The sequence below is a fragment of the Dermacentor andersoni genome, chromosome 8, assembly GCF_023375885.2.
Source record: "Dermacentor andersoni chromosome 8, qqDerAnde1_hic_scaffold, whole genome shotgun sequence".
In the NCBI taxonomy this organism is placed as follows: Eukaryota; Metazoa; Arthropoda; class Arachnida; order Ixodida; family Ixodidae; genus Dermacentor; species Dermacentor andersoni.
In genome coordinates, this window is record NC_092821.1 from 34,718,881 (window position 1) to 34,732,537 (window position 13,657).

At 44.6% G+C, this 13,657-nt stretch overlaps 1 protein-coding gene across 2 annotated transcripts in view; it reads right to left on the reverse strand.

Moving 5' to 3' along the window:
* The window catches only part of LOC126526434 (uncharacterized), a 44,855-nt gene that overhangs the window by 17,927 nt on the left and 13,271 nt on the right, over positions 1 to 13,657 (reverse strand). Inside the window, exons 4-6 of one of the 2 annotated variants that reach the window (XM_050174353.3) lie at positions 12,646 to 12,681; positions 5,654 to 5,731; positions 2,559 to 2,750 (exon numbers count right to left, since the gene is read on the reverse strand). In XM_050174353.3, the coding sequence (XP_050030310.1) occupies positions 2,559 to 2,750; positions 5,654 to 5,731; positions 12,646 to 12,681 (306 nt within the window). The remainder of the gene's footprint in view (positions 1 to 2,558; positions 2,751 to 5,653; positions 5,732 to 12,645; positions 12,682 to 13,657) is intronic. The other variant, XM_050174355.3, reaches the window with a different exon arrangement.

Sequence of the window (13,657 nt, forward strand, 5' to 3'; positions counted from 1 at the left end):
TTTCTTGCATCCCTTTTCCTCTCTGCCACCCTCCAGCCATATATACGAACACTCAGTGGTGGTCCAGCCAGTTTAGGGCTTGGAGCAATTTTGGGAGCAGTTTCAGAGCAGGAAAATTCGTCTTTCTTGGAACACTTAGAGTAGTACAGCAGTAAACTGCAGCCATTTGCTGAAGCTCGTTATTACTGTGCAATCAGTAACAGTGAAGCAAGACAAAGCAAACAGTGACCAATTAAGCTTGCGTTCCCACTGACGGTATACTATGCACGGTATGTTGCGAACATTTTTATTTGAGTAGGCAAGGAACTTAATTTTGTCAAGAATTAAATAAAATTTTGTAGGCTAACGAGGCTAAAGATATGCAACTGGGTGCAAGTCAGACATAACATTACAAATGAGCCAGAACAATTTGCGCTGTCAGGTACAAGACGAAAATTGAAAGCAATGTCTTATGTGCATTCCAAATGGCAGATGTGCTTTGATAGGCTTTACCACACTAGACTAAGTGTGCACTACGCCCAAAGCAATGCTAGAAGTTTAACAAGAGACTATGCGTCTATGAACGACGCCAAGATGAGATGGCTTCATACGGTGTGCTGCAAAGATAGTGATGGCGGAGAACAACATTCGTACCATCCTGTACACCCGATTTCGTTGTGAGGCAGTATGTTAACTTCCCGTGTCTCCCTCGTATCTATCGACTCGTATCTATTCCCTCTGTTAATAGATACGAGTCGATTCGGCGTAAGACCATAACTTTTGTCGACGATACCTGACCAACCTTTTGAGGCACTACCGATTAGGCCTAACAGCCAAGACAGTGTGCCATGGTGAAAATTGGCTGTTGGCCAACGTGACCGCCAAGCTTTCCACAAGCCATCTTGGAAAGCTTGCTGCTAATATGTTCGTATGAGTGGCTACCCGCCAATCGGTTCTGAGATCATGCATACATGTTTTTGACAACCGTTGAAGCCGGCAACTACTGCAATCGTGCACAGAAGTTTGCAGATTGACAGGTAGTTCCGAACTGCATGTGCAAACATGTGAATCTGCTTGCCTTCCAGTGGCTATAATCATCCTCATCACTGTCGCTAGTCGACACTCCGGCAACAACAGAGGCAACGATGGCGAAAAGTCGAACCTCATAGCTGACATCACTTCACGGTCGCAGCAGCGCTGCCGAGCAACTTCGCATTCCAAATGCCACACAGCGTAGTCAACAGTAGACTCATGTCGCGTGCCAGTGCCGACTTCGTGTCACATTCGATAGCATGAACGATGTCTATTTTTTCTTCTATGCTGCGCACTCGGCGTCCTTTTTATTCGAGCTTCAGCATGACACGAGTCCTTTGCATGACGCCACAATGCTTTCTGGCATGGCGCCGAAATGATGATGTGGCTTCACGCGCAAATGCACAGGGTGCTTGGAGGCCGTTCTGATCTCTGAGGCTTGTTGTTCTGCCAGGCCGCCCGATGGAGACACGCACCGCCGTGTTTGCGCAACGAAAAGTGGAAACACTATGTGTTAACCGATACGTACGCAATAAGCTGGTATGGTTTATGCGGATACAAAACACATTATGGTCAATGGGCGCTGAGTTGGGGATTTGACTTTACTACTTTTAAAACCAAACTACTGTTTAAGCAGGTACGGTTTAACGAGGCTTTACTGTATAGTTATTCGAACATAAAGGGAGCTTCTTTCCCAGAATCCACAGCCTCAATGTCTACCTCCACCTTACATGCAAAGCTGATAGATTCAGTTAATGTTTCAATATGGCTACAGCAGTGTCACATTCCTGGCAATCCACACTTTAGAAGGCAACACAAACTGTAGCAATTAATAAGCCTCACCAGGTACGGCAGTATCATATTTTTGTGTGTACAACCAGCACCGAGCCCTTGAAAAATTGAACAGCAAAGGCGAGTTAGCACATGCAAGCTTCACTGTGAGGTGCGACTTGCACAGCAGTGCGAATTTCGCCTTATGCCAAGACATTACGGCAGCACGCGCCGCGTGGTGTGCATATAATCGGCACCGATTATTCTGATTACTTGATATTATGGATAACCCCTGCCAAGTCTGAATACCTTGTCGGCTATTCTATATAGCCTTGAATTAGTGTGCCTACTTTTAAGTTCTTTCTCTTAGATCCCACCATATGACCGTCTTATAGTTGAATAAATACTGTATTTTTTTAGTATTCGGGATTTCGTGGCTCAGCAAGATTTCTCGAAACTTGCTCATTCATGCAGTTCTTGGCTCTCTTAGAATAAAATGCTGTCAATTTTTGCCAATAAAAAAGTCCCGAGCAGAGGCCGTCAAAATCCCAGACGTCAAGGCGTACGGGTGTGGGAACTGCAAGGCGGCGGCATCGCCCGTCTGCATGTTTTCACACCTTTTATGGCTGCTCATCAGGCCTTGTCTCACAGGATTAGTGGCTTTTCTTTATTCTCGTAAACTGGTAATTCACTAACACAGCTTAAGTTACTCTTCTCTCTGCACTGTGGATGCAAATGGGTCGCGTGCAGAGGCAATGGACAGTGCCGGGGCTCACCGTTGCCCGGGGTGTCCTTCCAATCGATGCAGTGCCTGTGTGGTAGAGCCTGGCTGCGGCCGCCGCCGCTGCTGCCGCAGCTGTGGCGGCGCCCAGGGGCGACCTCCCGAGGACGTCGTCCAGGGTCAGCCGCTCGAGGTCGTCGTCCTCCTCCAACGCGCTGGCACGTCCCCCAAACAGGCCTTGCCGGGACTTTTTGATGCACAGAGGAAGAGACGAAGCACAGGCTGTGAAACCTACTAACACACACAGCCGAACTTGGATACAGGAAACACAAGCACAGCGAATTGTCGGACGTAACAAAGCAACTCTGAAATTCTTCTCGCCAACATCCGCAGGTAACAAATATGTGTATATAACAAATATTGGATATAAGGACGGTATATTTGAGTCGGATGCGGCTTCAATGTAATGAGAAATGAGACTCTACTGTAGTACAGCTGAACATTGATGTATAACAGACGGATATAACAAATCATTAGATATAAAGAGGTAAAGTTTAAAATTTTATAGTTAATATAGTGTAACAAATATATGTTTATAATGAATATTGGGTATAACAAAGGTAGTGTCAGATTAGACTCCATTACATGTAGGGTCAATTTTTTTTTAAAAAGGAAGTAATAATTAGGAAATTTAGCAGAAATTAAGAAGTTCTCTTAGATTGCTTTTAACACAAAGGCACATATTTTAAAGTGACTCCAGGTAGTAATCAGACAAGTAATTATGAAAACCAAGCTAATCAACACTTTAACCAAGAGAATCTGATTGATCCTAATGCAATACTTGAAACTCATCATCCAAGCAGTTCATAACAGTTTCCATACTTTTAAAAAGCTGACAGTAATTTCTGCGACGTAATGAATTCTGGACAATTTCATCACACTGCAGAAATTAGCAGAAATAACCAAATACAGCAATAGCCGTTACACGAACAACGAAGAGAAACAAGAGACCTCAGTCCCGCAGAATAGTGTTTAGAAACACTGTTAGCAGTTATTTAGCAGAAGGCGGTTCCTTACTAGTACTAAAGAAAATAAATGCAAAACTGAACCTTCTTTGAATTTAGCGCGCTAGCCACAGTGCTCATTACACCTATCTAATGTCATTGATTATGCCGCAGCTTACCCGAATTGAGCGAATTTTTGAGCAGCGAAATTTCACATAGGTTGCCAGGCCATGACATAGCTCACCAAAGAACGTCATGCAGTCGCTCTCAGTGCATAAACAGTTCGCCAACTCCAATGAGACATTCTTCAATATAAATGATGTTGCAGGGTGCTTGTGCAGAGATGTTGAGATGGCATTGCCAGCCATCTTTCATTTCTGCATTGTACCTGCCTTACGAAGCCCCTGGATGGTCAGCCTTATTTATTTCGTTAATCTATTTGGTATACTAGCCTAAAATTGTTGTTCTGTAAGTGAAATATAGGCTATCAAATCCCTGCAGTGTCCCTTTAAAGTCAGGGCATAATAAAGCTCGATGTTACCTACGTGTTTTTTGATAAAGTCAAGTGTGTGATGAAAGTCCATCTGGTCAGGATGTTACATTTTTAAAACACACACACACAAAAAAAAAGGTGGACATGCCTTCCCTGGGGGAGCCTTGCCCACCTTTTACTTTGTCCTTTTTGCCTTGTCCACCAACAATGATTTATCTTTTATACTCGGTACACAAGCAGCCGCAGACTCGGAACAGCACAAGCTGGCAATCTACACACAGTGGCTTTTGTTGTACACTTTGTTGTTGTAAATTTCGCCTGCTTCAGAAACTTGTCTGAAAGAACTTGCAGAAAGCATGCACCCCTCCGCAGCTGTCCTTTCACCATCCCAAGGCTTCCAAGGGTTGGTCATATGCCAATTGTAACATTTTAGCAATCAAGAGTTTATTTTTCCTAAAACATGACGAAACATTAATGAAGTTGTAGAAAAAGCTCAAATTCACAAGCTTTACGATAAATTCGGGAGAGTTGGCAGGTATGAACCTGTGTGTGGCAAAGCTAGAGCCCCATGTCAAAACCAAAGACACCTCAATGCACTGTGCAAACATCGAGCGATTGGGGATTGCTGCAGAATTCTAGACGGCAGACAAGAGGAAAGCGTGGCAACTGTCAGCGTTGCCACCCAGAGCGCAATAAGCTTCTCCTTCCAAGGCCGAGGCCGCATGCTGGCATCCCAAAATCAAGCAGAAGTTGCAAGCGCCTTGACAAACAAAATTCATTCCTCGGGTACAATGTCCCGAACCAACACAGCGAGGCTAGAGAAGACGCCACATCGAAAAGCCTCAGAATGAATTTGCCCAGCTGGGACTATTTAGCATACACCTATATCTAATAACGCGAGTGTTTCTGCATTTTGTACAAACTGAAATGCAGCTAAAGTGACGGGTAAGTAAATCTGTGAGCAGTGAAACACCATACTCACCGAGTCATTACAGCAGACACTGGGATTTCAAATATTACAGACTATTTTTTTGTCTCTTCTTCATGGACACAGATCCAGCCCGATTTACACAGCGTCGAATTGCCCCTCCTGTCACCGTCATGCCACTAGCGTCTGCCACGAGACAGCGTGTTCTCGCAAGTTCCTAAAATATGCCCCGCTAGTGATGTTGGCCGATGCTCTTAATGTCGCCGGCATCCCATTCTTGAGGAGAAACCAACGAGAAAATGCTGTCTCATGATGGACGCCTGTGCCGCGGCGGTGACGGGACGTTTGACAGCTGTGTGAACTGGGCCTTACTGTGCCTCACAGATGCGTTCAAAGAATCACGTTACAAAAAGTTTGCCTGGTGACACTGAGATCTCTTCGACCTTCATAGTTCCCGTGGAAGGATCTACGTCACTTGCCATTGTCACGTGTGCCTTGTCTCACAGAAGCCCCTCGAGTGACTCGTACACTTCTGTTGTTACTATCGGTTGGATCACAGGTTTCGCCTTTGCAGCATTAAGTGTCTCCAAAAATCAGTCTTAGGCAAAAGGACCTCGGACATTGTCATAAATCGTGCCCATGCGGCATTCAATTGTGCGCACTGATAAGGACAGCCATTACTGCGAAGCTGAAATTACGGAGCTGCACAAATCTGTGCTGCTTACCGACATAAAAGGGTTGGCCGTGGTCACTGAAATGCCGTTTGGGTTCACCTGGATCCGTTTGTTCCGGGCCAGCGGGATCTGCATTAGCAGGCGTCTCAATGCCACAAGCACCTCTGGACTTCGTGAAACTTCATTTCCCCTTTCCTTGGCAAATGGAAAGCCGTCTGATTAGATGAAGCAGAAGTGTAATTTTTGAAAATCCATAAAAAAAAAAAAAAGATATTTTGTGCAAAAAACTATTTTGGGAAATTGCTACTGTTAAAGTACACTGTTGTGACTAACTTGTCTTAAAGCATTCTACATTCACGCTGCTTTGGGGCATCGTCATAGTCCAAGGCCCTAAAAGGAAAATATTAAATTCAGCCATTTCCTGCACACTGCACAATCAAGTTATTTGTATCAACACTGTCACTCGTATCTCATTGAACCCTTACACATACCCTGGGCACTTCTGCCGAACCGTGCCTGTACTGTGGTGAACGAAAAAAATAGTGAAGACGCTGACCAAGAAGGATAGGGTATATATACTTTTAAGACTTTTCAGAGCAGCTTACTTCTGTGAAAAAGGCTTTGGTACAAAAGCAAAAACGCATGAACAGCTTTTTAACCTATCCTGTTTGGCTGCTGTTTTCATTATTTCTTTCATTCGACAGGCTGCTTCCCGACCAGACGAGATGCTATCAAACCATCGACTGTACTGTCGTGTGTCGTACTATCCTGATAGATAAGACGAGTGACATACTTCATTACGTTGCAGACTTTCCAGTTCAATTATACTTTACTTACTGTAATACAGACCATTAATTGCTTTCATGACCTGTTTAGTATCCTGCATTCTGGTCAAAAATGGGCAAATCTATTACTGCAGAATCCCTTTTAGAAAGCAATGTACACAATATTTAAAATCCTTACATGTAATAAATCGTAACCATTCATTGCAAAATTGAAGCTTAGCAATGCTATCAACAAAAAAATTTTTTTTTATGAGTATCGTTGAGAAGTAATTGAAGATTGCAAAAAAATGGAAAGTACTTTCACGAAGCTAAGCTCGTCCTTGGCCATTTTTACAAGAAATGCGTGAATGAACAGGGCTCGTCCATGGCACGTAAGGGGCTAATGTCAAACACTCATGTCACAAAATCATCTAAAAAAAAGTAAGCAGACAGAGAAAATCAGCGGCAGCAACATAGCCTCCCCCCCACTTGCCTTTAACCCTAGTTGCGAATCCTTTCAATGCCATGCGACGTGTGGAAAGTTCCTGTGTCAGGCACACACTTATTTATCATTCGCACCAACAACGCCTGGGTTCTTGTCCTCTCCACTTTCCCATAATTCACTGCCATGCACATGTGAAATGCAATGCTTTTGAAAGGCAATGGAACAACTTCTGGCAAAAAGGTCATTACGCATTGTCTATCCTGTTTGCATACCAGCCAAGCAGTCAATGTTGCAAGTTGTAAACATCCCACAGACACAACAGCAGGAGAGGGAGGGTAAGGGGGCAATAACACGCGGTAAATTTTTTTTTTTTTTTTTGTGCTGACCACACACCCTTTGTGGGATACGTACGTACCTCATTAACACTGATTTACCTTTAGACACAGAACACAGGCAGCAGCCAATTTGGAACAGCAGTACCTGACAAGCGAGACACTTTCTTTAGATCACAGTGGCTTTGCTGTTGCCTATTTCACTTACTTCAGGAACCTGTATGAATAAGTTTGCTCAAAGCAGGCCCTCTTTTCACAATCAGAAGACTGAATCAGAAAATTGATGCGAATTAAGGGGTGCGATCATTACGCTGGTTAAATTTTCCGCGAAACGAAAAAAACAAAATTTTTTTTTTTTTTTCATCCCGCATTTGCTGTGGGATGACAGCAGGTCAAGCAACAGGCGGCTGCCGCCGTAACAGTGCGGGACATCAAAACAAAAATGGCGGCTGGCGGAGCAAGCCGGACACACCGAACATAATTTTTCTTTTTCTTCTCGCGAGTACATTACGTGCATTGAAACAGTTTCTTCCGTATTAGTAATGAATAATGTCGTTAATGTCGGCAAGTTTGCGGCAATAACGTAGCCATGTCCACTTTGAGGGGACAGAAACACAGATGGGCTCACTTAGCTGCCAGTGACATTAAAACACATGGCAGGCATGCTGCAGAAACTGTGGCATTTGTCTTCACTACTATTTTAATATGGCGCTTTTCTGCTAAGGGTGGGCAAATACCTTAGCTATGTGATACAAGCGTCACTGTATGAATAGGGTACACTTCTAACATATCAGTGTAAACGTGGCTACTATCATTGCCGTTCGTGATTTATTGTGTGCCCACGAGAGGAATTGAATGGCACTTTTTTTTGTTGGTGTTGTTGCTGAGCACAACCATTCTAAAGCGAAGGCAAGTTTGGTTGTAGCTTTTTTTTTTCATGGAAGTGCGGAAAGTGATGAAAGGAATGAAATGGGGCATTTGCTTAAGAACGTCGGGTGCGTGCAGACCGCTTGGTATGTCTTGAAGAGTCGTTCGCGTAGCATTCGACAGATGGTAAGTGCGATCATCATTAGCTAAACTTGGCACATGACATATCGCCGAGGCAAGTCAGGGGGGTGGATCATTAGACGGGAAAGAAGAAAGAAAAAAAGAATTTTAAGGACAAAATTCAGGGGTGCGATCATTGTGCGATTGCGATCATTATGCAAGTAAATACGATAGTACCAAACACGAGAAAGATGATGTGAAAGTAGCAGCAATTGATGCGATGTCAAGCAGCAGGGCCAGGCTCAACAATGTAGCCTCAGCACACACACACAAAGTCAGTTTGATTTCACTGCGGCATCAGCGTGTGGCTCATCTCCATCTACCTGTCTTCCTGTGGTGTGCCCAACCATCTCCAGTAACGCTCTTACAGGGTCTAGTCAGACATGGTTAGATAGGCTTCTTCGTGCCGTACCAAAGGACAGGTGAACACCAAGCCCTGCCTGTGTCACCTTGTTGTTAAACTGTCATCGGTTACACAACGAAGCAACGCTTCCAACCATCGTAACCCACTTTCCCAAACCCCACAGCGCAAGTGTCTCAGTCTTATCCTCTGCGAACTTTGAGCTTTGGCTGCTGCTGGCACCCCTTGCAACAGTTGCATTAAACATCACTTTGAACACTCAGCTTTACTCCATGCGCTTGCAAACCGGTGTAAAGCGCTCCCTTTGAGATGTCACTGCACTGCAATATTTAAAAGATCTGACCACTCCAGTGTGCCTCCGTAATAGCCCAACAGTGCTTGAGATGCTACAAACAGCCCGCCAGAAACAAGCACAAGGTATTGTTTGCACCTGCCGTCTCACATGATTACCTGTTTAAAGGGACACTAACAACGAAAATGATTTGAGCTGTGTCAGTAAATTACCCTTCCACAATACCGAAAAAGCCCCTCTTACTGCGAGAAAGCATCTGATACACCACAAAAGACGAAAAAACGAAAATGTGCGGGTGGCAACGCTGCCTTGAAGTTCTCACTCCAGCAAGGCACGACATCAATGATTTCGACGCATTTTCTTGGGCCTAGTTAAATTTTCATAGGTAAAAAGGGACTACACATTGTATTATAAGACAGCCAAAGACTGCACTTGGGAAGTTTCAAGAAGATTTACCGAACTACAAAGGCTGAAATGTGAAATAACAGTTTTAAATCCATGACATCCCACTACCATACACCAGAGCTGGGGGTACAGGGTAAAATTCAAAAATGAAACTTTTTACAGTTATTTTTTCGTCTAATAATCAAAGCATTACTGAAAAATCAATGAAAGTAGAGCTCTTAAAGTATACTTTATCGATCTAAACTGGTTCAGTATTTCTCTTTAGTGTCTCTTAAACCTACTCAGGTGTCGATTCTGTTGATTGAAAAGTCACTTTCACTGCATTCTTGCATCTTCAGAACCATAAAGAGCGCACAGCTGTAGAATAGATTCAGAATTTTACATTCTTTAGCAAGTTGCGTCAAGTTTGCAGAATGTGGACTCCGTGCGAAAACTCACTACTGGAACGTCAGATGTGAGAACACCCACTATTTCATGTCTAGCAGGCTTAAAAAGCAGCTATCCAGCCACCTGAAAATTATGTTTGGTGCAAGCACTGAAAAACAATGATAAGTTAACCTGCTACGCACAACAACATACTGACACCAAGCAGAAAAAAAAAAGGAAAAAAAAAGAACATTCCACTACATTCCCACTCGTTTTATAAAAAAACATTCTACCAATCTTGCACCAATCTTGCGGCACAATTCTGATCAGAAGTGTTCGAAGATGTATGTGACACGTTTTAAATATGATTAGCTCCATCAATGCTTTTGCTGCTGATGCACTATCTCGGGGTACAAATTGTTTATGCAGCACTTCAAAAGGTTTAAGCTCCCACCGGCAATTTGCTTTTGACCATGGCCAACGACGACACTGAAATTCAACAACGCAGAGAGAACTTGGCTTCATCAATGAATTTGAGCTGACGTTCAGGGCATTCCACTTGCCGGGAAATTTATTAAGTGCAGCAAAATGAGGACAGGTGCAATGTGCAACAGCACAGAGTGTAAACTCTGAGGAAGGTGCACATGCTTAGAGTATAGCAGATGCTGTGCAGATAGAAAGCACGATGTTGACGCCATGGTAATGCTTTCCTTTCCTTTGGGCGTTGTTGGCCTTGGTTTCGAGTGCCATGCGACACCTTTTGCACCACTCACAGGCCCAATGAGACATCTCAGTTATAGAAGAACTACAGTTTCATTTTTTTTAATAAAGACTCCTCCCCGCCTCCCTTCTTTTTTTTTCGTGTGGCATTCATTTTTGAACGGGCTCTGAAGATGCGGGGGCGTCAGAGAAAGCAAAAATGGCCGCCTTCGCAAGCATTGCCTGCACTATGGAACATGGCAAATTTGTAAATTCTTCTGTGTGTAGTACAGTTGAACTTTTCAACAACCTGGGCACCAATGCATCAAAGGATGCGGCCTTTTCATCCAATTTTAATTCAGAAAGCGACGCACCGCGAGTTCGGGCTCCTCCACTATCTCAAGCAATTTGGCACCAGCCAGCTAAAATGAATACACATCGGAACTGCAAGAAATACTGCTATGACGACGGCAAAACCCAGCAAAACACAAGTGTTTACTGCAAGACTTACAGCGTTCCCCCGTGTTTCACATCAAGGAACTACTTTGCCACATGGCATGCCCAACTATAGGGCTTCCATCTGGTTTTTCTCTAGCATGAGTGTTGCAAGACAAAATTTTGATTTCTTTACAGATACTTGCTATTGGATGGATAAACAATTTGCATACATAACGAAACTTTTTTAGTATGTTTTCTTTTAAGGTAGAAGTGCACCTTTATGCAAGTTTTGCTCAATTTTATTCTACAACTTTATCTTGGGCAGCTATAATTTCTGTTACCACACAGAACTCCTTAATAAAGCTTCTATGCTTGAAAAGCATTCTTACTCTGCCTTCTTTTCACACAAAATAAAATGACATAAATTAAAACAAATTCAAATAAACTTATTGAAAATAAAAGTTTCTTCAGAGTGGCAGACAAGTGTGTGAGTGCTGCGTCTCTGTCACAACCCAAGTAAGGTATAGTGAAACCTCGTTAAACAGTAGTTGGCCGGAGCTCTGAAAAAGTACGTACTGAACGATCGTACTGTTTAACCGAATTAGCATCAGATCGCCCACTTAACTGTCGAAAACGGAACTCAGAGAGAGTGCGATGAAAGGGGAAAAAAACATGCAGTATTTATTCATTTCGCGCGACAAAAGTGTTATTTTCGTTTGATGCCGCGGCGGCCTAGCACGACGACGACAGCGGCCTCAAACTTACTGAAGCTGCGTGCCAGCTTTTCAGCCAGCCCCCTCTTCTCGGCAAACACTCGCATGGCACATTCCTCGTTGGCGTTACATATTCTCTGTGCACGTGCACAGTAGTGCTGTAGAAGTCCCGGGGGCACCTTTTTCATTGCCGGATGCCGGAGTTTAGAATACTTTTCATTTGGAATAGAATTACGTTATCGCGCCCCTGTTCTCGTCGCAACGATTGCATTCATGAGGCTGATGTAACGCGTAGCTTGTGCCACTGTCGGGCTTGAATCGCTCGTGCTGTCGCTTTCCGATTCGTCCTCATCATTGTCGCTAGTCGACACTTCGGCAACAACAGAGGCAACGATGGCGAAAAGTTGAACCTCATAGCCGACACCTCTTCGCGGTCGCAGCAGCGCTGCCAAGCAACTCCTTCGCATTCCAAATGCCACACACCGTAGTCAACAGCAGATCCCTATCATGAGCCAGCGCCGACTTCTTCGTGTCATGTTCGACAGCACGCACAATGTCTAATTTTTCTTCTATGCTGAGCACCCGACGTCTTTTTTTATCCGAGCTTCGGCATGACGCGGGTCCTCGCTTGCACGACGCCACAACGCTCTCTGGTACGGCGTGGAAATGATGTTGATGTTGATGTGGCTTCGCGCGCAAATGCACAAGACGCTTGGAGGCCGTTGTTCCGATCTCTGAGGCTTGTTGTTCTGCCGGGCCACCCGACGGAGACGACGCACCGCCGTGTTTGCGCGACGAAAAGTGGAAACGCTACCTTTTAACTGATGCGTATGCAATAAGCTGGTACGGTTTATGCGGATACAAAACACATTATGCTCAATGGCTGCTGAGTCGGGGATTTGACTTTACTACTTTTAAAACTAAACTACTGTTCAAGCGGGTACGGTTTAACGAGGTTTTACTGTACTGGCATTTTGTAAGTGTCTCCTACATGTGTCCCCTTCAATGAGTCATACCGTCTAGCTAAGGCAATGCCTTTTGTGTAAGAACCACACTCGAAATAAACAGCTGGAAGCTTGCACTTTATGAATCTATCCGAGAGAGGGTCCAGCATATCCCTCACCGCACGTGTAGCCTATGGCAGCTCAGTGGAACCCTACAAAATGAGAAAGGGTACTCACGCGTTCATCAATGTCCATATGGGCCGCTTGTATTTGCTGGTGCAGGAAGAAAGAAGACGAGAAAAAGGCAACAACCACAGAGATTAGGAATGGAGCAATACTCCGGCAATGTGGGCAAGTTGCAAGGCATGACGCTGCATAGGCGCCGCACCGCATTTCATGCGAGCGATACAGTTTCAATTAAATCTAATGGCATGAATTCTCTCTCAAGGCACGATTTATGCACGATGCCAGGTTCTGAACAGTTGGCAAGGACTACTGCTCAAAGTGGTGAATAGTGGAGAGGAATATCAGTGCCGTCGTAGTTGTCGGCTCTTTCCACCCGTCGTAAGGCCGCCTGCTAGCATGCAACTTGTCTATAATAGAGACGAACAAGGCGAACCAAGGGGCTGAATTTTTTTGTTAGCTGAAGCCACGCAAGCCCATTCGTTTCACAAATACTTCTGACCAAAGTTCCTCGGGATCCATGTCCTGTTGTGAGCCTCAAGATGTGCCTGCTCAAAGGCATGGGAGAAAGTGGCCACACATGAGTTCTGCACTCCTGCATAACAGTCCAGAGAGGGCTGCTCTCTCTCCCCAGTCGAAAGGTCTACAGGCAAGAATTTGTGGCACTTCTAAGAGGCAGGCATCTTTTGCCAGGGACCATCACAGTAATGCTCAGCCCATTCTTGTCGCACGTTTGCCACAAGTGTTTGCTCGCCATGGCCCTGTCATCAGCCATTGCAGTCATCAAATTGGTAGCCCAGCGCAGGCTGCGCCGACGGCCGAAAACCAAGTTAGAAATTGAAGGGGCCCTGAAGCGCTTTTCCAATGAATCGTGGAACGGCCTCACTAATAAAGGACATCGTCTCACGAATCTCACGATGCAAAATTTTTCTAATCCTTCAACTACAAGAGGAATTGTCGCACCAACACCCAGCTTCCTCTCCCTTTTCATCTCCGCTAGCGCGCTGGAAGCTACACAGCGAAGAAGCCAAGAAGGGAAGGCCCCCAGGGCCCCAGCCAAAATTCG